The 25,700-nt window shown below is 56.7% G+C and overlaps 3 protein-coding genes across 3 annotated transcripts; 2 read left to right on the top strand and 1 right to left on the bottom strand.

Annotated features, from left to right (window-relative positions):
* The first annotated feature begins 3,214 nt into the window (after positions 1 to 3,214).
* Positions 3,215 to 4,810, top strand: INHBE (inhibin subunit beta E). Its single transcript, XM_021687284.2, is given in 3 exon segments — positions 3,215 to 3,512; positions 3,775 to 4,319; positions 4,321 to 4,810. Coding segments are annotated over 3 exon segments (1,056 nt in total). The 3' UTR covers positions 4,534 to 4,810.
* A 5,786-nt stretch (positions 4,811 to 10,596) lies between these two features.
* On the top strand, positions 10,597 to 17,512 carry GLI1 (GLI family zinc finger 1). Its single transcript, XM_021687228.1, is given in 13 exon segments — positions 10,597 to 10,693; positions 10,923 to 11,015; positions 11,286 to 11,481; positions 11,746 to 11,890; positions 12,235 to 12,324; positions 12,411 to 12,548; positions 12,880 to 12,933; positions 12,935 to 13,030; positions 13,610 to 13,774; positions 14,253 to 14,483; positions 15,089 to 15,356; positions 15,767 to 16,527; positions 16,529 to 17,512. Coding segments are annotated over 13 exon segments (3,318 nt in total).
* Positions 17,513 to 17,862: 350 nt separating this feature from the next.
* Positions 17,863 to 25,404, bottom strand: ARHGAP9 (Rho GTPase activating protein 9). Its single transcript, XM_021687285.1, has 17 exons — positions 25,089 to 25,404; positions 24,564 to 24,787; positions 23,382 to 23,606; positions 23,086 to 23,199; positions 22,791 to 22,895; positions 22,488 to 22,549; positions 22,265 to 22,355; positions 21,969 to 22,064; positions 21,725 to 21,823; positions 21,324 to 21,465; positions 21,112 to 21,219; positions 20,671 to 20,769; positions 20,164 to 20,241; positions 19,967 to 20,020; positions 19,579 to 19,713; positions 18,758 to 18,863; positions 17,863 to 18,156 (listed from the first exon to the last, which is right to left on the bottom strand). Exons 1-17 carry the CDS (start codon positions 25,402 to 25,404, stop codon positions 17,985 to 17,987), a joined length of 2,226 nt encoding a protein of 741 aa, XP_021542960.1. The 3' UTR covers positions 17,863 to 17,984.
* Between the last annotated feature and the right edge of the window lie 296 nt (positions 25,405 to 25,700).

Below are 25,700 nucleotides of genomic sequence, written 5' to 3'. Positions count from 1 at the left end.
CCAAGGGCCACTTGCATGGGACAGGGAGAAGGGAAAGAAGGAATGGAATGAGGAGGAGGGGTATTTGCTCTGAGACTGGGTCCTCTCTAGACCTTTGCCCTTCTTTCCCCATCATCCCCTCCCTTTGGTTAGACAGCCCTGAACCATGGGGTCGATATTGTCTGCAGCCCAAGGCCGAGTTTGCGCAAAACTCACGTGTCCTTTGGGTAACGTGATGTCTGTGTTTGCTCAACGTATAACCCCCTCCTCCCAAGGTCTGAGGTCCCTGGAAGAGGAACCCCAGAGGAGAAAGTCTGAAAGGGATCTCCTTAGGAGACCTGCAGATCTGAGCTGTGGGGCTTCCTGAGCAACCCACAGAAGTCATGCCACTTTTGCCTTGAGGAGATCTTCATCTAAGGAGAACATCTAAGGAAGTCTTATGTGCCCCTTCCTTCCCCTTCCACAGTGTCTCCCCTCCCTATAAGCCACCCCTCCCCTAGATCTGACTTCTCTCCCTCCAACTCCAGCTTCAGTCCCCAGGGCCAAGACTAAGGTGAGGTGAAGTAAGGCAGTCCCTTTGGGGGCAAAATTGTAAGGGGTTGCCAAGAAATTCATCCATTGAGGTTAATAAAGCAGCCCATTCCCTGGGAAGCTGGTCAGTGCTAAGCCAATGCAATGTTTTTAAAACAGCAAAATGAATGCGAAAAAAATCCGTGATGAACAAAACAACAAATTTTAAAATAAATACAGAACCGGTATTAACTTCCTTTCTTTTTGGCTCTGCCTTTTGTTAAAAGGGGAAAGAGTGGGTCTGTCTTCTTCCAAACCTTTGCTTCCAGATCCTCTTGGCCCCTAACTCTAGACTGTGTCAGGCTTTTCTCATGTGGGCAAGATAATCACTCGAGCTTCTTCTCCTTTCTTACCCGCCCCCAAGCCTGTCCCTTCCCCCCAGCACCCAACCAGGTTGGTGGTAGGGCGGGCCTGTGAGGCAGATGGCTGGGGTATTTATAACCTGGGAGCACTTCTTGGGGAAAGTGACTAAGATGCTAAGAACGTATTTATAGCTGGGTTCTGACGTAAGTGTCAGTGGGGAGGTAGGGCCAGGCCAGGCACAGCAGCAAGAGGGTAGGAAGAGCCGAAAATTGGGGGCACCTGATAGAGAGTAGGGGAGAAGAGGGGTCAGCGACTCCTGCAGCCACTTGGTGCTGCTTCTCTTGACTCTGTCTCCTGGCCCCGACGGGTAAACCCTCTGAGACACCACCATGGGCAGAAACTTCTTTGCAGTTCGCTGTTCCAGACCCCAGCGGTAGAGGGCTGTCACTCACCAGCCTCAACCAACAGAGAGGTTGCTCAGAGTGGGGGGAGAGAACTGGACAGAGGGGCTTGAATATGTTTCCGCCCGGGGAGAAACGTAGGAAGAACAGAAGGGTCTAGAAGTCTCCTAGTCCCTTCTCTCCCCCCCCCCCCCACCGCCGCACAGTGCCCTGAGTTTCTAGGAAGAGCCTGGTGCCCGTCATCAGGTTCCATTGGCACGTGTCAATGCGACAAGGTCTGAAACCAAAGGTAGAAGGGATGTGGGGCCTGAAGACAGCTTCTGCTCTCTGGTAGGGGCGAGAGGGGAGAGCACGGGGACCGGCTTCTGTGTTTTCTGTAGGAGAGGCGGGGTCCCCAGAGTGAGAGGCTGGAAAGCGCTCTGCATCTCCCCATTCCTCAGAGCAGCCCATTCCCTGGGAAGCTGCTCCGCCCTAAGCCCCCTGCCGTCCGGTGGCACGACACTGCCACATGGTGGACCCTGGCGGTACTGAGGCCCAGCCCCCGAAGCACCACTTTCTGCCCCTGGTGCCAGACCTGGTAGCCTCTTGACAGTCCCCACTGGCTACATAGGCGGGAGGTTAACAAAACAGAGCCGGGGCACATTTCCAAATCACACTCACTTCCTTCTAGCTTCTTGAAGCAACTGGGGCATAAGGAGGAAGGCTAACATGAAGTCTACCTTTATAAGTTCGAGGTGGAGGGGCCATGGCCCTCCCATTTAGTCAGCAAGGAAGTGTGGTAAGGAGGGCTGGGATTGGAACTAAGGTCACTGCACTCATCTTGCTCTGCTCTTCAAAGTCCTTAGACCTCCCATTTCCCGCCCTCTTTCACAGAGGCCTCGCATCACTTCTAGGATGCCCCGAATTTAGGTAACTCTCACAGTCCCCTTAAAGAGAGCCAGCAGCTGGGTATGGGCCCTCCCGAGTCCCATGCCCTTCTGTCAGCCTTGATGGACTCTGCCCTGCTGTAAGATTGCATCACCGCCACCCCTACCCTTCTGGGTTTCCCCAGACATCGCAGTAACGTGCCCCCCACCCCCACCGTGCTCCAGCCCCCCTCCACGTTGTGCTCCAGTCCAACTGGACTCTGGGCAGCCAGCATAGGCAGGGTCAGGAGGTGACTTCCGTGCCCCATGGCACCGCCTCCTTTGCCTGGGCAGGAGGACCCCATTCCCCTCCGCGCCCCCCCCCCCACCCCCATCCCAGCCCTGTTGCTAGGAAGAAAGAGACCAGAGTTCTCCCTCCCGCCCAGAGACCCTGGAGAAATAACCAGTGGAACTCAACAGCTGCCTCATAAGAACTGCTGCAGCAGAGGTGTCTGGGTAAGCTGGAAGGACCAGAGGTATGGGAGGAAATTGCCCTCCCCACCTTGCCCCTATGAGTCCCTCCCCCGAGCCCCAGACCTTGGGGACTGAGCATGTGAAATCATTCTCTTTCTTGCATCATGCATGTCCACATTGCCCCCCTCCCCACCCCCTTACACCTACCTCAAACTCAGTGACCAGGCCAGATGGTGAAACCCGAGCTCCCGGGTAGGGTGGGGGGGACCTCCACCCCCCTCAGGGCCCTGATGGGCAGCACAGCCGGCCAATCCCGGGGCTCAGAGGGTAGGTCTGCTGGCTGACCACTAAGTGGGGGAGCCCCAGGTTTCAGCTCTAAAGAGGCCCAAGTCGGTAACCAGCCATGAGCTGTGAGGGTCAAACTGGCAGACTGCGCTAAACACAGCCACCCATTGGACCATCCGCATACTGCCTTCCTGAGTCCCGGGCCATAGAAGACAGGTGGCTCTACCCTTGGCTGAGGGTAGGTGTGGCACGGCGGTCTGCTGCTCTGCCCTCATTGGCTTCCCCGCAATCAGATCAACAGAAGGAGCAACTGCCGTCTGAGGCTCCCGACCCAACCCAGGGCCGTTCACCAGGAGCATGGGGCTCCCTGACGTCCAGCCCCAGCTGGTGCTGCTGTGGGCACTGGTGTGGGCACAGGGGGCAGGGTCTGCATGTCCCTCCTGCGGAGGCCCCACGCCGGCGCCCCAGGCAGAACGAGCTCTGGTCCTGGAGCTAGCCAAGCAGCAGATCTTGGAGGGGCTGCACCTGACCAGTCGTCCCAGAATAACTCACCCTCCACCCCAGGCGGCGCTGGCCAGAGCCCTCCGGAGACTGCAGCCAGGAAGTGTGGCTCCAGCAAATGGGGAGGAGGTCATCAGCTTTGCTACCATCACAGGTGCGTTAAGAGAGAGGCAGGCAGAGAGCAGACAGGGAGAGGGAGGCTGAAGGGGACCCTGACAGAAAAGGCAGACGGAGCAGGGTGTGGGAGGAGGGAGGACAGAAGAGGCAGGGACGGGTTTTGGAGGACGGAGGACACAAGGCAGTCCCCGCGTCTTCTAAAGGGGCTAGGGAGAGCAGCGGGCGGGGCTTGCAGGGGTCTCAGAGGGGAGCTCCATCCCTGCTCACGTTCCTCCGTCCCTTCTCCATCTCTCTGGCAGGTCCCTCCACCTCAGCCTGCAGCTCCGTGCTCACCTTCCACCTGTCCACAGCCCAGTCCCACCACCTGTACCACGCTCGCCTCTGGCTGCACGTGTTCCCCACCCTTCCTGGCACTCTTTACTTGAGGATCTTCCGATGGAGTCCAGGCAGCGGGCACCAAGGGTCGCGCACCCTCCTGGCGGAGCACCAGACCACAGCCCCGGGCTGGCACGCCCTCACTCTGTCCTCTAGCGGCTTGAGGGGTGAGGAGTCCCCTGTCCTGAAACTCCAGCTGAACTGCAGACTCCTAGAAGGCAACACCACCTCTGCCCAACAGCCTCGGCAGCTCCTGGACACGGCGGGAGACCAGCGGCCCTTCCTGGAGCTTAAGATCCGGCCCAGTGAGCCTGGAGCCGGCCGGGCCAGGAGGAGGACCCCCACCTGTGAGCCTGAGACCCCCTTATGTTGCCGGCGAGACCATTATGTGGACTTCCAGGAACTGGGATGGCGGGACTGGATCCTGCAGCCCGAGGGGTACCAGCTAAATTACTGCAGCGGACAGTGCCCCCCCCCACCTGGCTGGCAGCCCCGGCATTGCTGCCTCCTTCCATTCGGCTGTCTTCAGCCTCCTCAAGGCCAACAACCCTTGGCCCTTGGGTACTTCCTGCTGTGTCCCTACTGCCCGAAGGCCTCTGTCTCTCCTCTACCTGGACCGGGATGGCAATGTGGTCAAGACAGATGTGCCCGATATGGTGGTGGAGGCCTGTGGCTGCAGCTAGCGAGAGGACCTGGGGATTTGGAGTAAAGAGATCAGTTGGGGATTCCCAGGCAAAGGGCATCTGTGGTGGGAGACACTGCCTGATCCACACCCCCACCTAATGGGTGGGGTGGCAGGATGACCGGGGTGACCCCTAGGGGACCCAAATGGGCACTTGTCCGTCCAGACTCTTGCCTATTCCAGGCTGGCTGATGTTTGGGGAGATGGGGAAAGTGTGTTCTCTAAAGGAGTCTCCCCAGAAAGCTTGATTTCTGACCTAAGCCCCCTGAGAAGGTGGCAGAGGTGAGGGAGGGGTGGAGGGAGGGAAGGAGAAGGCAGAGAAAAATTACTTAGTCTCTTGCAAGAAGAGAAAGTCCTCAAGTGAGGGAAGCAGGCTTGGGACAGGGGAACCAGGCTGGCCCAGGGTAGGAACTGTGGAAGAGCTTTCAGGGAGGGTCAAGAAGGAGATGGGCAAGGGGCTAAGAGGAGGTGGTTAGGAGAGCCCCAGAAATGGGAGCCGGGAGAGAGGGGTACTGAGCCTAGGAAGTTCCCTGGTTTTTCCCAGTGTGGGGGACAGGACCCACCGGGGAGACTAATGTTTATCCTTTCCTTAAAAAATGAGGGGGAAAATCAACAAGTATGAGTTATAAAGAAGGGCTGGGGTGATAGTCCAGAGGATAGTTTGCAAGGTGAGGTCTGGGGACCCCTGGGAGGTCCCTGAGACCATTTCAGGAGTGTTCACAGGATCAAAACTATTTTCATAATAATACTAAGATGGTATTTGCCTTTTTGATTTTCATTATCTCAAAAGTATACAGTGGAGTTTTCCAGAGGCTATGTGGCATGTGATTACATCATTTTTCTGACATCATTGTTAATGGGATATGTGCCTGTGTATTCTGTGTATTCTTCAGTTTTAACTTCTAATATAGTAAATTAACATGAACCACATAAACAAAAATTCAATAAATTTCAAGAGTATAAATGCGGGGTGACGGGGTGGCCCAGTGGGTAGAGCATACGACTCTTAATCTCAGGGTTGTGAGTTCAAGCCCCACATTGGGCGGGGAGCCTATTTAAAAAAAAAAAGAGGGGCGCCTGGGTGGCTCAGTCGGTTAAGCATCTGCCTTTGGCTCAGGTCATGATCCCGGGGTCCTGGGATCGAGCCCCGCATCGGGCTCCCTGCTCAGCGGGGAGTCTGCTTCTCCCTCTGCTCCTCCCCCTTCTTGTGCTCTCTCACTCTCTCTCGAATAAATAAATAAAATCTTAAAAAAAAAAAAAAGACGGTAAAGGGGTCTTGAAGTCAAAATGTTGGAGAATCACTAATCTAGAGACCCGGGTGAAAAGAGCTTCTCTGAAAGAAAGGACCACTGACTGGTCTTGCCTGACCCTCTGGGTATAACTGGTGTCTGGGCCAAAGTCATATGGGGGAGGGAGGGTCAAATAGAACTCCTTATCTGTCCCCCCACAGTCACTACCTATATTTGTAGGGCCTCAGACCTCTTTCTAGTTTCACCTTTTCCCCTTGACCCTCAGTCTGAACAGTTAACCTACTAACTCTCCAGGCCTGAGGAGGTGGTTCTTGGAAGCAGAGCTAGGATGTGGGAGGCCTGTCTGAGGGGTGACGGGAAAGGACGGGGCTCCTTTTCCTCACCACGTTTTCTCCCCTTTCTCATAAAGAAAGGTCAGACAGACTAAAATAGCTGCCCCTTCCCCTGCATCCTGTCACTATAGCAACACGAATCCGAAGGGACAAGACACTCCCCTCTCAGACACTACTGTTCTGCACTAGCAGCCTCTTCTAGTGTGCCTTTCTGTTTCTTTGGGCTCATACAACACCCCCCCCCCGGGCTCCTAACTGGACTTTGGTGGGGGGACCTGTCAAGCCTCCTCCTCCCAGCTCCCCCGTCTTCTCCGCTTCCAGACGCCGAGAGAGTGTCATGTTGCAGAAAGGCCAGCAGAGGGAGCAGACAGCCTGGAATTGCAGAAAGCGGGCAGCACAGAGGTGCGGAGGTGCCCGCAGTCTCCAGAACTTGGAGATGAAGTAGAGCTGGGGTTCTCCGCGGAACAGTGTTTCGGTCGCGTCCCGTGGTACCTTAGTAACCTTGTGAACAGCATACTCTGCACCCAGAGCCTCAGCCACTGCTCCTCTCTTTTATGCTCTATAGACCCTTCACTTCTAAGCCAACTGTGTTCCAGTCTTGTTTGCACCAAACCCCAAATCTGTCCTGACCCCTTCATGTTCCATTGAAAGAGTGAGGCCAGCAGATAAACTACAGGATGGCCGAATTCTCAGTTAGCACCAACCAAAGTCGACGACGCTACCTCCAATATTATCTTTCTCGGATGAACTTTTTCGTCGCCCCCCCACCTCCCAATATATTTCTTAGTTTTTTCTGGCTCGGGGGGGTGGGGGGGGAGGGCTCTTCGTGGGCAGCCGATCCAAGGATCCATGCCGGGATTTATTGCCCACCACCAGCAGCGTGTTCAGCGCGGGGGGGGGGTGAGGCAGTATAGGGTCCCTCAAGGGAGGGGGAGGATCCTGGGGGTCCTGGGGGTGCAATAAGCCCGGCACCCCCTCTCTTGCTTTCAGCTACCCCGCCTCATCCTCCAGAACGGCAAGAGGGAGGGAAGTAGAAGGGAGGTGAGAGGCGAGCGGGAAGAGCGGCGGCGCGCCAGCTGCTTGAGCGAGAAAAAGTTTTTGCAAAAGGGAAAAAAAAAGTTTGCGCTTCTCGCGGGTGGTCCCGGCTCGCGGCCCGGCGGGCTGGGCCGGCGGGAGGGCTGGCGGCCAGGTTAGGGGGGGTGGGGGTGGCACTGAGGCTGCGCTGCCGTGGCCCTGTCCGCCCCCCCTCCCCACCGCACACCCCCCAGCCCAGACTCCGGCCCTGGACCGCGCATCCCAAGCCTTGCGCCCAGAAGGAGGTGAGAAGGGGGGCAGGCGGGGGACCACCTGGCAGCAGTGGGGGAGGGGGCCCGAGGGGATGCCCTGCTTGCGAGGGACTCTGCCCAGCCAAGAGGGAGACCTGGGGCACAGAGGCAAAAAAGGAGTGGGAGAGCCTGGGGTGAGATATAGAAAGTTTGAAGAATTTTTTCGTTTGTATCTCCCTTTCTCTGTATCTTTTTTTTTTTTTTCCTTCTGACAGTCTGTGTGTCTCTGTCTCAGGCAACCGTGGATCTCTTTGTCTGTCTCCGCCTCTCCCATATATTAGAAACATCTCACTTTCATGAGGTTGGGATGAAGAGGCTGGAGGGCCGGCTAGCTGGAGGTCTGCGTGGTAGAGAGGGAACTCCAGGTGTGTCCTGAGCGCCGGCAGGAAGACGTCAGTGTTTCTGGAAGGAGGGAACAGCTAAGGAGAGAGCCCTAGGTGGGGTGGAGATGGGTGTGTGTGAGGCGACAAAATCGGCGCGGGACGGCTCGGCTTGAACCCTTGACCTGTCTTGTGACAGATGTGCTTGCTGGTGCATGCGTTCTGGGGAAAAGGAGTGCCTTCTGTTTTAGGAAGGGGGCGGGAGGGCCCAGCGTCTCGTTTAGGCCCTGGAAAGACTTCTCAAGGAATAGGGACTCCTGAGTCCCCAAGGGCTGTGGTCAGGGGACTTAGGAGGAGCCGAGGAGACCTTGTCTTGACCCTCTGACCTCGGGACCACCAGGACAGCTGGGCCAGCCTCAGGGAGACCCCTACTGGGACTGGGCGGGACCACTGGCCACGGCCTGCCTATGTATCCCCGTTGGAACCCCCTCCCCAACGGGAGCTGGGGGCCGAGGCCCCTCCTCTGGCTCAGACCACCCTGCCTGCCCTTGCTCCCCACTCTGAAGCCTCTTTCAGGCCCGGTGACCCCGAAACAATCCGCCCTGGGCAGCTAGCTTTGGGGACAGGATTAGGGAAAGGGGATCCCATAGTGACTGGGGACTTAAGGTTTTGGGGGCTGGAGAACTGGGGTCTTCATAGGATAGGTCTTTACTGTCCAGTGGAAGGAGAAGGCGGGGCAATTTCCCGGGGGAGTTGTAAGGGCCGGAATTAGGGTGGTTTTCCCTATGGGGGCGGGGTCCGGAGACACCCCCCCCTCAATTATCTGCACGGCATCCCCAACCAGGCGGTACAGACCCCGCCCTTGACGTCACTAAGGGGTTCCCGGGGGTCTCGAGGGGTTAACCCTTGGGAAGCCAGCTGTGATAATCAGGAACCTAAGGTGTCCTGACCCCTTCCTCCGCCCATACACACCTTATTTTATTTACCCAGTCACTTTCTGTCCCTGTAGTTTCTGGATTCTTCTTTCTTTTCCACCCCGCCACGGGGACCCCCACGCTCCAACAGTGCCCCCCGCCCCCCGGGCGCCTCTGCCAGCTTTCTGGATGAACTGAGGGGAGGAGGGAGGAATGTGTCCCGCCCCCAACTACACCCCCCCCCCCGCCCTCCCTCCACCGCGGCTCGCTCGACTGGGCTCCCGGGGAGGGAGGGGGAAGCGGAGCCGTCTGCAGCCAGAGCCTGCGGCGGCGACTTGGGTGGGCCGAGGAGGCACGGGGGCGGGGAAGGCGGGACTGGGAGAAGGGGGGCGGGGCCTACTCCTGGGAGTTGGGGAGCGGGGGTGCGAGGGGGACTCTGGAAAATAGGGAGACACAGAAGATGATTCAGGACTCCAGCAGGGCAACCCTAGAGCTCCCTGCCCCATCCTGCGCTCTCATCCACACTCCAGAAAAACTTAACCGAAGCTGGAAAAGTTTCGGTTTTCCTGTCACTAGTGTGAAGGGGAGACGTGGGTGGGCTGTGGCACGCGTGGGCGAGGAGGGATGTCGCCCCATTTCCATCGCGGCTCCCCTGCGGCTGGGCAGTGGCACAGGAAGATGACTGAGTAGGCACGTTTGGGGGAGTCTCTTTAGTGTTTGGGGGGTCGTTTGCGAGCCCCTGCCTCCTTCTCCTGGGTGAGTCATAGAGGAAGGAGGCGGGAGAAGTGTCCCCCCCTCCAGCTGCCAGCCAGCTGTGCCCCCCCCCCACACACACACAAAGTGCCAAGGTCGAGTTGGGAGGTCTTGGATGCGGGATCCAGCTCTCCGCTGGGAAAGGAGGAGTTAGGAAGGGTACAACCCAGGCTGCGGGGCTTGGGCTGGGTCATGGGGTCCGGGTTCCGCTCCCCATCTTACCCCGCCCTCACCCAAAATCCCAGCATCCCGGGATCACCCACCGCGCCGGCCGGCCCGCTCCCGGTCGTTCTCCACCCTACCCCGCCCCACCCCACCCTCGGTCCCGGGAGACCGGAAAACCCGGGGTGGAACAAAAACTGGAGTTTGAGGAGAAAAGCGGAGAGCCGAACCCTCTCCCTCACAGCTCTTCTCTAATGGATAATGGCTTTGTTTTTTCATTCTCTCAAACCCTTCTCTTACAGTCCTTTCCTGCTCCCCCAAAAGAGACCAAGTGAGGTGGGCGCCCAGATTCAGACTACCCCAGGATAACACCAGTTTCCACTCTTTGTACTCAACAGGCCCGGGAGGCTCCGCTCAGAAACCTTATCCCCTTCTATACACAGTTTTCTGCCTTAGAAAAAGGCAGATCGTCTGTGCTCCCTCCTGGCCCCACCAGCCTCTCCGTCTGGGCTGTGGCGAGAGCTCCCTCTGCTGGATACTGGAGAGATTGTAGACGGCCTGTTGTGGGCAGGAACAAATGAAGGCAAAGGGGCTCAGCATGAGTTCCCCCATCCCACCCCTCAAAGCTGGCCCATGGTCAGAGCAAGAGGAAATAGAGGGCCATGGCATAAAATCACTTGAGGCTCGTACAGGCGCAATTAGTCCATAACACTCCCTCCTAAACACACACACACACACACACACACACACGAGAGCTTAGACCACCCAGGCAAAGATCCCACTCAGTTCCCACAAAGATCCTCAAGACAGCCTCTGCCTCTTTGGGACGCCTTTCCTTACCCCCCCTGGCTGAGTGATGCTCATTTCACTTTGATCTCCCGTGGCAGATGTCTTAGAGGTTCTACACCTGAATTAGTTATCTGACCTTCCTTACTTCCCTCCTGCCTTTATAACTTGCACATCTCCCTTCCCCTCCTGCAGTGTCCTCACACTCTCCTCTGAGACACCATGTTCAACCCGATGACCCCGCCGCCAGTCAGTAGCTATGGCGAGCCCTGCTGTCTCCGGCCCCTCCCCAGTCAGGCCCCCAGCATGGGGACAGAAGGTCAGTGCAAATACCAGTCTCCAGGCCTTGAGGCCTGGCAGCTCCCTCAGCCAGCCCCAGGGATCCTTCTTCCATCTCCTACCCCATGCCAGTCTCTAATCCACAGATGATTCAAGGCTCTATGTTGTATAGGCTTGGGATATGGGATCAAGCCTCTCCCGGGGTTTCAAGGTGAGGCCTTATGTGCCCCCCATTCCCATTCCCCATTCTGGCTCTCTCTCTTTTCTAGGACTGCCTGGTCTGCCCTTCTGCCACCAGGCCAACCTCATGTCTGGCCCCCACAGTTATGGGCCAGCTAGAGAGACCAACAGCTGCACCGAGGGTGAGGCCTCAGGCAACATCTCTTCCCTTTCTTCCTCTCTGGGACTTGCTCTAAAAGAGAAAGTTGCAAGGGGAAGGCAGGGGATCTGACTTGGAAGAGGAAATGCTTGGAGATTGGAGCAAGGGGTCAGAGCATGATCAGGTCACAGATGGGGTCAGTAGGGCAAAGCAGTCAAGTGTCATTGTTTTGTTGAGAGTCAGGACCCATGGGTTGGGTGGAGGGAGACATGACCCCATTTACCATAGCTGTCTCCCTTGTTTCCTGCCCCAGCCCCACTCTTCCCTCCTCCCCGAGGTTCAGTCAAGTTGACCAAGAAGCGGGCACTCTCCATCTCGCCTCTGTCAGACGCCAGCCTGGATCTGCAGACAGTTATCCGCACCTCACCCAGCTCCCTTGTGGCCTTCATCAACTCACGCTGTGCATCTCCCGGGGGCTCCTATGGTCACCTCTCCATCGGCACCATGAGGTGCAGAGAGCCTTGGGCTAAGAGGCCCCTAAAGACCCTACCAAACCCCATTAAAAGCCTCCAGCCTTCCAAAGCACCTGACCCTATTTGAATCCTTACCATTTCAAAGGTGTTGAAGCCCTCTTCGGGTGCTTCCCTGGGCCTGCCTCAACCCCATCCCATGCGTTTTTCAGAGACACTCCAAAATAGCCCAAGGACTCCTGAAATTCTTTCAGATGATAGTCCTAAGTAACTGCCTCTCCTCCTCCTCCTCCCCCTCCTCAGCCCCTCTCTGGGATTCCCACCCCAGATGAATCACCAAAAAGGGACCTCGCCTTCCTTCGGGGTCCAGCCCTGTGGTCCCCATGACCCCACTCCAGGTGGGATGATGCCGCATCCTCAGTCCCGGGGACCCCTCCCAGCTTGCCAGGTGAGAGTCATCATATTGCTGCCCAATTTCCCTCAGCTCAGGGAGGGTGGGTGGTGAACTCTATGGGGAAAGGTGAAGGAAGGACAGGGGATCGAAAAGTTCTCAGTAGGAGAAACATCAAGGGGTATGGTTGCTGGGGTTCACTCCTTGGGGCTGAATCAGACTCTTCCAAATGAGATCCCGCCTTTTGCCCATCCCAGTGCAGTCTGAGGAGGAAGTCTCTTCCAAACCCAGGGGTTCCAGCTGCTTGGGTGGGGGCACTCAGGGCAGGAAGACCTGGCTGGGCTCCCTCTTCCTTCTGCCCACTTCTACCTTCATCACCCTCACCTCTTCCCTTGGGGAAGCTGAAGTCTGAGCTGGACCTGCTGGTTAGCAAGTGCCCAGAGGAGCCCTTGGAGGGCGATATGTCCAGCCCCAACTCCGCAGGCACACAGGTAAGGGGGGGCGACTTTAACTCTGATACCTGAGCTAAATAAAAGCTGTCACCCCAGTGACCCTAGGATTGCCTCCTCTGCCCTAGGATCCCCTGCTGGGGATGTTGGATGGGCGGGAGGACCTGGAGAGAGAGGAGAAGCCTGAGCCTGAGTCTGTGTATGAGACTGACTGCCGCTGGGATGGCTGTAGCCAGGAATTTGACTCCCAGGAGCAGCTGGTGCACGTGAGCCCCAGGGGGTAACAGGAATGCTGGCTGGATCTTGTAGGACATTCTGGTGGGACTTTGTGTTGTTAGGCTAAGGGCAGGAGGTCCCAGGATACCGAGGTCAGAGGTTGAGTGGCCAGTTGGGTCGGCAGAAACTCAGGAGCTATAGCTTTGTTTTAGAAACGTGGGAGAATGGAGGTGCGGACTATGATGTTCTTTGTGCGACTTCTTCCCCCATGAGGTGGAGCCTTGGAGGGATATGGTGGGGTGAGGAGGTTCCAGGGAAGGTCTGTTTTGGGACTTGGGGGCAGAAGGGAACCTCAGAGAGCCTCTGTATCTCCTCCTTCAGCACATCAACAGTGAGCACATCCATGGGGAGCGGAAGGAGTTCGTGTGCCATTGGGGGGGGCTGCTCCAGGGAGCTGAGGCCCTTCAAAGCCCAGTACATGCTGGTCGTGCACATGCGCAGACACACGGGGGAGAAGCCACACAAGTGCACGGTGAGGCCCCCACTTCCCAAGCTCAGGGTCCTTCCCTAAATTGGGGCTCCCCACCAAGAGCTCATATGACTTTCGTGGAGCCTAGGCACTTTGCCACCATAAACAAATACTTAAAATTGTATCTTAGGACTGGGTTAGTATAAAGATGAACATATTGATGTTGTGTATTAGAACACTTTCTTGGACCTAAAAGCTATTTTTCCCTTGCTTTAAGAAATTAAGACATTTCTGTGGGCCCCCAAAAGTACGCTGGGCCCTAGGCACTGTGCCTGCTACTCTGCCTAATGGAGAAGTTCGGTGTCAAGGACATAAGACACTCCAAGAATGACCCCATCCTAAGCCAGTCTAAGATTCCCATGCAGGGAGATCTGCTCTGGCTTGATGGGGAGATGCTCGCTGCCGCACCCCCTCCAGCTTCCAGTTTGCCGAGCTCTTGCCTGCCCTCGTCCCTGAATTTTCGGAATTGCCCTCCCATCTTGAGTTATAGTCTCTGATGTATGTTCCCTTTGAGATTTACAGTTCTTCTAATCTCCATGTCCTTCTGTCTGAGAGCTATCTTTTGACCCCAACATCCCCTAGTTTGAGGGGTGCCGGAAGTCATACTCACGCCTCGAAAATCTGAAGACGCACCTGCGGTCACACACGGGTGAGAAGCCGTACATGTGTGAGCACGAGGGCTGCAGTAAAGCCTTCAGCAATGCCAGTGACCGAGCCAAGCACCAGAATCGGACCCACTCCAATGAGGTGAATGCCCCACCTAAGGGACCCTCCCCACTTGAGAAGCCAGCTACTGGGCAGATTCCCCCATAAGAAATCCCTTAGCCCAGCACCCATTCCACAGAGGTGAGTCCCCGTCCCCCACCTCATTGACCTGGATAAAGTCTTTCTGAAACCAAGAACTTCCACATAACCACCCCATCGGCTACCTCTAACCAGCCAAAGGGCCAACCTAAATAGACCCATTCGGGCTGGAGGGGACCCATGGTCCCTTCAACCCCTGGCTTTATGAAGCCTCACAGACCTGGGCTGTCAGTTTTCCTAATCTTTCCCTTGACCCTCTCATTTTTTGCTCCAAGGGCCCCCCTGTCTCCTTAATTCCCTGGGTGCTGTGCATTCCTCCCTGACCCTCTCATCCCCAACTGATGCTACCTCTTCTTCCCATGCCTTCTGCACTCTCCTGCTTTGATTCCTTTGCCTGATGTCTTCACTGTCCACCCAACAGAAGCCGTATGTTTGTAAGCTCCCTGGCTGCACCAAACGCTACACAGATCCCAGCTCGCTCCGGAAACACGTCAAGACAGTGCATGGTCCTGATGCCCATGTGACCAAGCGGCACCGAGGAGACGGCCCCCTGCCCAGGGCACCGTCCCTGTCCACAGTGGAGCCCAAGAGGGAGCGGGATGGAGGCCCCATCAGGGAGGAGAGCAGACTGACCGTGCCGGAGGGGGCCGTGGTGAGCTGGCCCAGGCGACTCCTGCCACCATGCCCCGGCCTGCCCTGCCCACATCTTCCAGTCCCCTCCCAACTCTTCCGTGTCCTCCTCTGTAAATCACTCTTCTGTGGAAGTCCTCCAGTCTCTTACCCCGGTGGTGCTCCTTGGGTTACCCCAAATCAAGAGATTTTCGTATAATTAATTATTGAATTGGTTCAACAAACTCTTATATGGGGCTTAGCATATTATTCTAATTTATGTATAGTTTACATGTACAATTCACATTAGTATGATTATAATTTCATGTACTCCTCACAATAGCTTCGTGGAAAAGGAACTTTCTCTCCACATTTTCAGATGATGAAACTCAGGCATATAGACAAATGGTCCAAGGTCACCGAACTAAGTGCAAATTTGAGCCCAGGCAGTCTGTGCTCCAACCTAGGCTCTTCTCATCAACATCTCTCCAGTTTGCCCCCTCCCCTCACCTGCTCAGCCCTCCCTACACCTGTAAGCTTCCCCTCGGTCCTTGCAGTCACTGAGACACAGGCTTGAGCCACTCACCAAGTTCAGGGAACTGGGGGGCGGGGAGGAGGGGCCGCCCTCAGCCCTCATGTTCCCTGCAGAAGCCACAGCCCAGCCCTGGGGCCCAGTCGTCCTGCAGCAGCGACCACTCCCCAGCAGGCAGTGCGGCCAATACAGATAGTGGTGTGGAAATGACCGGAAATGCAGGGGGCAGCACTGAGGACCTGTCCAGCTTGGATGAGGGGCCTTGCATTGCTGGCACTGGTCTGTCCACTCTTCGACGCCTTGAGAACCTCAGACTGGACCAGCTACATCAACTTCGGCCGATGGGGCCTCGGGGCCTCAAACTGCCCAGCCTGACCCATACTGGTAAGACCTGGGTGTGGAGGTAGTTGCTGGGCTGAGATCTGGACCTTCTCTGAAGTTGGAAGGAGGACTTCCGTCCTCAGGGTTGCCCTAAAGCACCTTTGTACAATTAGCAAAAGGTCCCCCTTCCTCAGACACTTTCCTTCCATCCATCAGGTAATTGTGATACACAAAGTATGACGTGAATGCTGCTCCCTAGGGCTGTGCAGTGTACAACCTATACAACTGTTCACAGTGGTTCTGAATCCCTGGTGACGCAAACGTAGAAAGGACATGGGTCGTCCTAGGGTCTGAGTCGTCAGAGTTAAGGAGCCTGTCCCTGGGATTCCAGGACAAGGCCGTCCCATGGGGGAGGCAGGGTGAGATTCAGAGGGCTCCCTGACCACCCTGCTTTTTCTCCTTATCCCTTGTAGGCACCGCTGTGTCCCGCCGCCTGGGCCCCCCAGTTTCTCTTGACCGCCGCAGCAGCAGCTCCAGCAGCGTCAGTTCAGCCTATACCGTCAGCCGCCGCTCCTCCCTGGCCTCCCCTTACCCCCCTGGTTCCCCGCCCGAGAACGGGGCATCCTCTCTGCCCGGCCTCACCCCTGCCCAGCACTACCTGCTCCGGGCAAGATATGCTTCAGCTAGGGCAGGTGGTACCCCACCCACGGCAGCACCCAGCCTGGATCGGATGGGGAGCCTTCCTGCACCTCCCTGGAGAAGCCGAGCTGAGTATCCAGGATACAACCCCAGCGTAGGGGTTACCCGGAGGGCCAGTGACCCGGCCCGGGCTGTTGACCGCCCTGCCCCAGCCAGAGTCCAGCGGTTCAAGAGCTTGGGCTGTGTCCACATGCCCCCCACCATGGCAGGGGGAGGACGGAACTTCGATCCCCAACTCCCAACCGCCGTCTACTCACCACAGCCCCCCAGCATCACTGAGAATGTCGCCTTGGATACCAGAGGGCTGCAGGAGGAGCCAGAAGGTGGGACCTCCATGATAGGCAGTGGCCTAAACCCCTATATGGACTTCCCATCCACTGATACTTTGGGATATGGGGGACCTGAGGGGGCAGCGGCTGAACCTTATGGAGCTAGGGGTCCAGGCTCCCTGACTCTTGGGCCTGGTCCACCCACCAATTATGGGCCAAACCCCTGTCCCCAGCAGGTCTCCTATCCTGAACCCCCCCCCCGAACCATGGGCTGAGTTCCCTTCCCACTCCGGGCTGTACCCAGGCCCCAAGGCTCCAGCTGGAGTCTACAGTCAGTGTCCTCGTCTTGAACATTACGGACAAGTACAGGTCAAGCCAGAACAGGGGTGTCCAGTGGGTTCTGATTCCACAGGACTGGCGCCCTGCCTCAATGCTCAGCCCGGTGATGGGCCTCCTCGCCCACAGCCTCTGTTCTCCCACTACCCCCAGCCTCCGCCTCCCCAATATCCCCAGGCAGGTGCCTATACCCAGCCACCCCCTGATTATCTTCCTTCAGAGCCCAGGCCTGGCCTGGATTTTGATTCCCCCACTCACTCCACAGGGCAACTCAAGGCTCAGCTGGTGTGTAATTATGTTCAGTCTCAACAGGAACTGCTCTGGGAGGGTGGGGGCAGGGGAGATCCCCCAGTCCAGGAACCTCTCTACCAGAGTCCCAAGTTTCTAGGGGGTTCCCAGGTTAGCCCAAGCCCTGGCAAGGGTCCAATGGCCACATATGGACCTGGCTTTGCACCTAACTTGCCCAATCACAAGTCGGGCTCCTATCCCGCCCCTCCACCCTGCCATGAAAATTTTGCAGTGGGGGCAAACAAGGCCCCCCATAGGGCAACAGCACCACCCCGACTTCTGCCCCCACTGCCCACTTGCTATGGGACCCTCAAGGCAGGGAGCACCAACCCCAGTTGTGGTCATCCTGAAGTGGGCAGGCTGGGAGGGGGTCCTGCCTTGTACGCTCCTCCTGAAGGGCAGGTGTGCAACCCTCTGGACTCTCTTGACCTTGACAACACTCAGCTGGACTTTGTGGCTATTCTGGATGAGGCCCAGGGGCTGAGTCCTCCCCCTTCTCATGATCAGGGGGACAGCTCTGAACGCACCCCACCTCCCTCTGGGCCCCCCAACATGGCTGTGGGCAACATGAGTATCTTACTGGGATCCCTGCCTGGGGAGACACAATTCCTCAACTCTAGCACCTGAAGAGTGAGGAATCCCAGGAATCCCAGATCCATTTCCTAAGGGGTTTCCATTCCCTCAGAGAAGTTGGGATGAGGAGCCATAGCCCCCTGGGATGCCCCAGGGATGGGAGGTATGGGTTGGGGCTGTATACCTTCTGTATATGTTTTGGGGAGGAATTTGATAATGACACTGTTTCTGGATAATAAAGGAACTGCATCAGAAAGCGCCCTGCTTTACACTTTACTATCTTGGGGGGGATGGTGATGACAGGGAACAAGAAGAGAAGTAAAGGTTAATCCACCCACTTCCCTTTTTTGGGAGGCTCCCCCACCCCATCCCAACCCCTCAGGTCAGACTCACAAAGACAGTCATCTGGGAGACACAGGATTTAATGGGATGTCCTCAAAACAGAACATCCACTATCCCCACCACCACCAAAGGGTAGCTAACAGAGATCAGTGGAAACATGTTTTTGTCTTCTTCCTTGCCCCAGTCAGGGGAAAAGGCTGGTGAAGTCAGTGAGCATGAGTTGGACTAGCTGCCCAGGGTAGAGAGCATGGGCGGCTGGGTCAGATGTCTCCTGCTCTGGCCGAAATAGGGTTGGCCCAAACACAATTCCCAGGTTGTGCGGGGTCATGCGGTTCTTATCTGAGTGTGCTATCACCCTGTGGGCAAAGATCAAGAGAAGGGGCTATAATGCAGCAGCTTCCCCACTTCAAATAAATCTAACCCTTCAAAGGGATGAACAGCAAAGTGTTCACTTTGGGACCCCTCCATGTGGTTGGTGGCTGAAGGAAACCAAGCAGAGAGCTGCAAGGGGCATGAAGATGGGACCAGTAGAGACACCTTCAGGATACAAGTTGGAAAATACAACCCAGGAGATGCCTGCCTCTTCCCAGCCCCTAGAGTCCTCTTTTTTCACAGATTAGGCGACTCTAATTCAAATGGCTATCCTCTCTCAGAAGCCACTGCCCAGGCCCAGCTCAGCCACGGAAGCCATGAGCACAGTCCCAAAAGGAGACAAAGAGGCTGGGGGAAGGGAGCGGTGAGATGGCCCTCATTTCTCTCACAGCATCCCTGGGCATCTCTTGATCCCCATTTTCCCACTTGATGCCCTGCCCGGGGGTTGCCTGTTTCCTCCATCTGCCCACTAAACAGGTGAGAAACCTAGGTGTCCCCTACCTTCACTGCTTCTGAACACAGTCCCCGCTGCATGCCCCACTCCACCCTCCCTCCGCGTACACAGAGATGTTCAGTCGTCCTGACCTGCATAAATGTTCCAGGAGGTACCGCAGAGTGTCACGGTTGGGCTTGGGCATCGAGCCTATTAATTCTCGTATCTGAGAGAGGCGCTGCTCTGATTCAGAGACTGCTAGAGAGAAAAAGTGAAGGGAAGGGCATGGTGGGTGAGGCTATGGAAGGTGCTAGGGAAGGGTGGGTAAACTTGCTATTCTTTCCCACGCCCACGGAAGACACCATTAATGTACCACAGCTTTCTTTTCCACTGAGCCTAACTGCAGCTTTATTATTATTATTATTATTTTAAGATTTTATTTTTAAAGGGTGCCTGGGTGGCTCAGTCGTTAAGCGTCTGCCTTCAGCTCAGGTCATGATCCCAGGGTCCTGGGATCGAGCCCCGAATCGGGCTCCCTGCTCAGTGGGAAGCCTGCTTCTCCCTCTCCCACTCCCCCTACTTGTCTCCCCCTCTCTCACTGTCTCTCTCTCTGTCAAAACATAAATAAAATCTTTAATTGTCACAAACTTTAAAAAAAAAAGATTTTATTTTTAAGTAATCTCTACACCCAACATGAGACTCAAAGTCACAACCCTGAGATCAAGAGTCAAATGTTCTACCGACTGAGGCAGCCAGGAGCCCCCACAACTGCAGCTTTAGAATTCTTTTTAAGTCAGCCCTCTAAACATTCACACACACACACAAATAATAACTGGAGTTGGCACAGGAGTTGAAAGTTGTTTTCCATCTCTGTGCTCAGTTTGGAATAGAAGGGTGTAAGGGAAACTCTATTCTTTACCCTTCACGCCCCACCCCCATACCAAGGGTAGTGCCCAAAGTTCTCATCCCTTACCAAGGGCAGCACGAAAATGGGGCAGCAGCAATGGGGGCACCAGAGGCTGGGGTAGCTCCCTGAGAAAAAGCTTCAGGGCTCCAGTGACCACGTGAATATCATCCCACTCAGCACTGTCCAAATCTAATCGGCCTTCTGGGAGGAGAAGGAGGTACAGAGGGGCTCAGGGCTCATGAAGGGCCAGAGAGATCCAGAGACTGAGAGGTCAGGAGTTTGGGAGAAGATCCAGTTAAGGCAGACCACAGAAATACCTAGGAGATCCACAGGGGGGCAAGGCAGCAGAGGTGGGGATGGGGACAACCCACCCAGGGGCAGGACACAGGGATCCAGAAGGAGTTGGGAGGATGTCAGATGTTTTAAGGGTCTGAGGGGCCTTCCACGTAAGTACCTTGTCCTGGCTGTTCTGGGAACACGTACCTCCCATCGGAGGTGACCGCCCGCTCTGCAACATGGATGAGAAGAGATCAAGAGCTAAGCCATGCAGTTCTAGCCAGACCTCCCCATTCTGCCAGCTCCCTGAGAAACTGCCTGTGGTTCCGAGGCATGAAATTCCTAGTACCACCACAAGCCCACAAGCCTTCTCACCTCTGTCCACCAGGAAGCGAAGTTTCTGGACCACCGCCAGGTTCCCGCTCACCCGGTAAATGCCATCCACATCTATACCTGGGAGATGAAGCAGAGAGCAAATAAGGATTCCTGCTCTAAGTTATTATTTTTTTAAAAGATTTTATTTATTCATTTGAGACACAGAGATACAGAGAGAGAGAGAAAGCATGAGCAGGGGAGAGAGGCAGAGGGAGAGGGAGAAGCAAGCTCCTCGCTGAGCCAGGAGCCCGATGTGGGGCTCGATCCCAGGACCCTGGGATCATGACCTGAGCTGAAGGCAGACGCTTAACCATCTGAGCCACCCAGGTGCCCCCCCTGCTCTAAATTAAATAAGGATTCCCGCTGTAACCTGTGTAAGGTGAGGACTGGTGAGAGATGCAAGGGTGGAGAGGAATAAGGCAGAAGGAAGACTAGGGTGGAGGAGGTGGGGAATTCTAGGCCTTGGCCCATTGGAAGGGGAGGTTGTGGGGTCTCTGGAAAAGTGACCTCTCTTATCCACAGCAGCAATGCAGAGCCGCACAAAGCTGGGCACGGTGTCCCCTTCTCTCTGGCACAGTGATTCCAACTGGCAGCCAAACACCTGGTCTGGAGAGGCACAGAATGAGGTGGGAGGCCAGTGGGAGCCTCACCCATGGAAGCTCTTAGCACAGGTTTTCACCCCAAAGTTGGGCTGGCCTTCCTGGCTGCCTTTTCTAGCGCCCCCCCCCCCCCCCCCCCCGCAAGGAGGTGCACCCTTCCTCCCCCAAAATTAAGCAGTAGAGGAGCAGAAGACCGCTGATCTAGTTCTGGGACGTTCTACTGTGAGTCTCATTGAAGTTTTCTCATCCACGAAGTGGGCTGATGCCCAGATGAGGAATATAAACGTGCTTGCAAAAATACTACAGCAGGTACGGAGGAAAAGGGTGCCCCTGGCCCAGCCCACCTCACCTCGGAGCAGCCCACGCTCCTGCAGGCTTTGCAAGGGTGGTCTCTTTGCGATAAGCCGCTTTAGTTTGCTCCGGACGCGGTTCTGCTCCGTTCCTTCGGGACACCGACCTGTAGGAGCAGGTGGAATGAGGGCCCGAGACCGCCGCGGGGAAGGAGCCCACCGAGCCGGGACACGCGCCCCCGGCCCCGCCCACCCGAGGCCCGCCCCTCACTGGAGCTCCGGCGGCTGCTGAGCCGCAACAGTGGCTTGGACACCGGCTCCGACTCCTCTTCGTCGTCCTCCCCGCCGCTCAGCTCCTCCAGCTCTGCCGGCCCCGAACCTGACTGACGCAGTTCCAGGGGGTTCTCTCGATCCTAGACCCGGAAGGGCGAGGTGGGCCGAGTCGGAGATTGGAAGAGAGGAGAGAGAAATCTGCACCCCCCAGCTCGACGCAAGGAGGCCCTAGCCGGCTGCTGGGGTCCCACGTCCCAGCCCCCCCCCCCCAGGGCCCTACACTGAGACCACCCTGCCCCCTACCACCCCCGAATCCTACTGTTCCTTCCCCACTCCCTCTGTCCCACCCGGGCCGAGCCTCTCCCCAGACTCTGCCCCACCATCTCCCACCCATCTCACCAGGCGTTCGATGACCGCCCGCAGCGCGCGGTACCAGGCTCGCAACTCGGTCTCCTGGTCTGATTGCAGCAGGAACTCGTGGCCAGGGACCGTGCGGATCTGAGGGACCAGCGGAGAAAGGGCTTGCTTGAGTCAGCGGGGAGGAGCACAAAAAGCTGGGAGGCCGAGCGGAAGACCTGTGCGGGAAACCCGGAGCGCATCTTCCGGCCGGGTGGAGCTTTGGGTACGCGCAGGAGGCACTCACGTGCAGGACGTTGCGGCGGCTGGACAGGTGGCGGCCGTGGGCCAGGGCGGCTCCGCGCAGGTCCACGCTGCTTTCGGGTCGGCTACCCGCTGGTCCCTGGCAATTGGGAGAAACTGAGGCCCTGTTCCCCTCGTTGCCTCCCTCCCACCCGGGGGACTGCGAGGACACGGGAAGCTGTGCTTCTTCCTCTACTTCCCCCTCTCCCACCTCCGCCCCACCTCAGCTGTCCTGAGGCTGTAGGAGTCGGGCCCGAACCCTTTCCCGCACGCCCCCTCCCCCCCCTCCCTCACACTCACCCAGATTGAGGAGGGCGCGGCGGGCGGTGGCTCCCGGTAGAACACCAAGCTGTTACCTGCTAATACCACCCAAGAGGGGCTCCAGTTCTTCCTGCGGGGGCGGAGGGGGCAGTGGCAGTAGGGCAGAGGTCAGTTAGAATCATGTGGGGAGGGAGCTCTTCCCGCGCTCGGCTCCAGGGAATCCAGCCGCCCAAGCCCCTAGGGTATTCCCGGGTCCTGTCACCTGAGCTTCCGCCCCCCCAGGGCGATCTTGGTCACGTTGAGCAGGCCCGACTTTTCCACCTCCTGGGGAGTGGAGCGAGGGGTATTAGTAAGCCACCCAGCGCCCCCCACAGCCCCCACGGCTTTCCCAAGGTGGGGGTCGTGTCCCAGGAGTGAGGTCTTTTACGGTTGGGCGGGTGGCGGAGGCTGCGTAAGAGAGGATACCCAGAGAACACTCAGAAAGAGGAAGACGTTTCCAAAGGAGCAGGAATTGGGGGGTGGGGCAGTGAGAATTTTTGCCTGCACAAGGAAGTGGGTGACTTACATGGGGGTCATCCAGGACCTGCGGCAGAGGTCGAGAGGGCTCCAAGGCTAAAGGCTGGTCTGAGGGGTGGAGCTGGGAGGGGCGCTGGCCGAGGTAGGGTGAACCCTGGGAGGGAGGGAATCGGAGAAACAGGTGGAGGAAACATCACCTTCGGAGTCCCGGCTATAGGGGGAAGAGAGGTGCGGATGTGGGTGAGAGGCAGGGGGTGTGATGGGTTACAAATGAATGTCTTGCACAAAAGAGTGTAGTAAAAAGATGGCTTTTCCTGCATGTGATCAGGAGGGGGGGCTCTCACCTGGGGGCCCAGCAGTTCCAGGGTCGCCGTATCAGATTCTGAGCCCTTTGCCCGAGGTTGCAGGACACCACTGTCCCTATTCCAGGTCTGCGTCCCCTCCATGGAGCCAGGGTTCTGGGGGGTGGGGTGGGGTGAGGAGTAAAGCTACGGCCAGATGCCACCTCAACCCGCTCTCAACACCCTTCTCAACAATTTTCTGATGGCAGCCCCTGAGAGAAAACACGCCACTTTGGGGTTCAGTAGGGGAAAGGAGGAGGTGGAGGGGACACAGGAAGAGGCAGGAGGGAAAGTCTCACCATCTCCCGCACACGAGTGTGGCGCGGGGGCTTCCAGGACTTGCAGCCAGTCAGCGAATTTATGTAGAAGCAGCGTCCGGAGTTAGGGTCCAAGTGCTGCTCCCAGGAGTCCAGCCTCTGCAGTGGGGGGCACGCAGGGCTTGGGGGAGGAGACCGAGGACAGCGGCGAAGGTCCACTAGGTTGCAGTACACGGGGTGTTCTGACATGAGGGGCTGGGGTCTTGCCTGCCAGGAAAGGGGGAAGAAAAAGGTAGTTATCCTGCCTGTGTCCCTCCCCAATCTTCTCTCCACCTAACCACCTCCTCCTCTCTCCCGCACTGTTTTCTCACCCCCAGCTCCTGGCTGGGGTGACCCAGGTACTGGGGAAGAAACCCCAGTCCCCAGCTGGGTGTTTTTTTTTTTTTTACTCCCTCCCTCAGTCTTCTTTGCTTTTCTCCTCCTCACTTCCTGTTGCCAACTTCCCTCCTCCCCCACCCCGCCCCTACCCCAGGGCCTCAGAAAGGGGAACTGGCTTTTTGTGGGGGGGGGAGTGGTTGAGGGGAGCGCCCCACCCTCACATTCTCCAAAGTGAAAGGGAAGAGAGGGAGAGGGGTCAGGGAACCCTACTAGGGGAGTCTGAAAGAGGAGGGGCCATTTTAATCCACCAGCAAGTAAGAGAGAGGGGAGGAGCTGAGTCTTCAAGAAGAGCAAGGGAGTTACATCTCTAAGTGGGACTTGTTGGTGACCTGAGCTGGTAAGATGGGACACAGGAAAAAACCCTGCCCTGGGCCAGGAGTCAGGAGGAAGAAAGAAAAACATAGCTCCTTGGCTTTTTCTCAGTCCCTCTGTCATCTGCCAGGTTCCATGTATCCTCAGGATCTTTGCTACTTGCTATCCCTCAGCTAGAATTCCTTCTCATTTCCTAGTTTGGTTCCCGGCTATTTCTTCCTCCTCCTCATTAGGATCAACTACATGTCATTTCCTGGGAGATGTCTTCCCAGATTATCTCCATCACTCTCTACATTTATGCTTCTTGGTAGCACTTACCAGTACCAACAGTTACTTGTTTGTGTGTTCGTCACCCCCATGGGAAGCCCTTGAGGGCAGAGATTCTGTCTGCCTGGTCTGCCATTGTGCCTAGAACAGGGCCCAGCAGTAAATAGCCGTTTACTCTTTACTCCACTTAGAAGGGCTGTGACTCACCGTATTGGCCCTGGCCTCTGGCAGTAAGTCTTCCTGAGAGAAGGATCTGCCACTTGTTCCTTCCTGGAAGGGTTTCAGGACGGTAGGCCTCAGATTGGTAACACTGACGCTTCTACACATTTTGGGGGGAAGAGGAGGAGGCTGCTTAGAGGTGGTCTGGGTCCTGCCTGGGGGTTCCTGGGACAGGTGCAACTCCTCCATGGAGCCATGAAACAACTTTGGCCCTGGAAACAGAGAAACGGGAAGAGTGGGGGCAGGTCCTCAGAGGGGTGATCTTGGCTGGATCCCTCATCCTGGGGACTCACAAGGAAGACAAGAGCAGGGGAAGTTGTGGAAAAGTACATGAGACCTAGAAAGCGTAAGAGTAGGAGGAGAGGTAATGGGGACACTGTGATGGGGATGACGAGTAGGCTGATCAGAGGGAAATAAGAGAAGGGGGTCAGCAGATACTTTGAGGGAGAAAGATCCTTCCAATAATTCCTAGAAGCCAGGGAGGGGAGGTAGGAAGGTGAAGGGAGTACTCACCAGGTGTCCAGAAGGATTGGCTGGGGGTGATGGTGGTTGGGCTCTGGGAAGGGATAGATTCCTCTGTCACGTAGGCAGCTGGGACAAAGATGGGTCGAGAAGTGGGGGGTGCTCCCAGGCGCCTTGCCAGCCACCAGTCTGAGTTGGTCTTTCGAAGCAGTAGAAACCTGTCCCCTTCAGCCAGGGACACTTGCTGGCCATCTGTCCCAGTGTAAGTGAAGGCATAGAGGGCACAGAGCTGGGATCCCCGAGAAGGGTTTTGGGGCCCCAGCCCAAGGCTCCCCCGGGTACTTGACCACCACCGGCCTGACAGCATTGTAGTCAGTACCGTCACCTGTGGGAAAAAGGGGTGTTGGAGATCCAGCAAAGGACGCGACTGGCTGCTTCCAAGCAGAGAGACATGGTTTTAAGAACAGCGTAGGGAGATAGGGAGAAACATAAGGACAGGAACCTCAGAATGAGAGCAGAGGGTAAAGCAGAGAGCCTGGGTGGGGGGTCATCTACAGGTTTAGGGGACTGAGAACTCCCGGGTGACGTGACTGGTAAGGAAGTATATAAGTAAGGTGAGAGAGGATGTGGTCAGCAGAGCTACGAGGCCAGCAGAGCTACGAG

The sequence above is a fragment of the Neomonachus schauinslandi genome, chromosome 5 (genome assembly GCF_002201575.2).
Source record: "Neomonachus schauinslandi chromosome 5, ASM220157v2, whole genome shotgun sequence".
NCBI lineage: Eukaryota > Metazoa > Chordata > Mammalia > Carnivora > Phocidae > Neomonachus > Neomonachus schauinslandi.
The sequence above is the reverse complement of the archived record's forward strand: the minus strand, read 5'-3'. Positions and strand labels throughout refer to the sequence as shown.

Bases quoted from the DNA above. Each gene is read 5' to 3' on its own strand.
- ARHGAP9 (XM_021687285.1), bottom strand. From the start codon at position 25,404: ATGCTGTCAGGCCGGTGGTGGTCAAGTACCCGGGGGAGCCTTGGGCTG. The intron at 21,220-21,323 runs GTGAGGGGCGGG...CTGCTCCTACAG, and splicing joins CAGCAGCCGCCGGAGCTCCA to GTCGGTGTCCCGAAGGAACG. The intron at 20,770-21,111 runs GTGAGGTGGGCT...GTGCCTCTCCAG, and splicing joins GGAGCGTGGGCTGCTCCGAG to ACCAGGTGTTTGGCTGCCAG.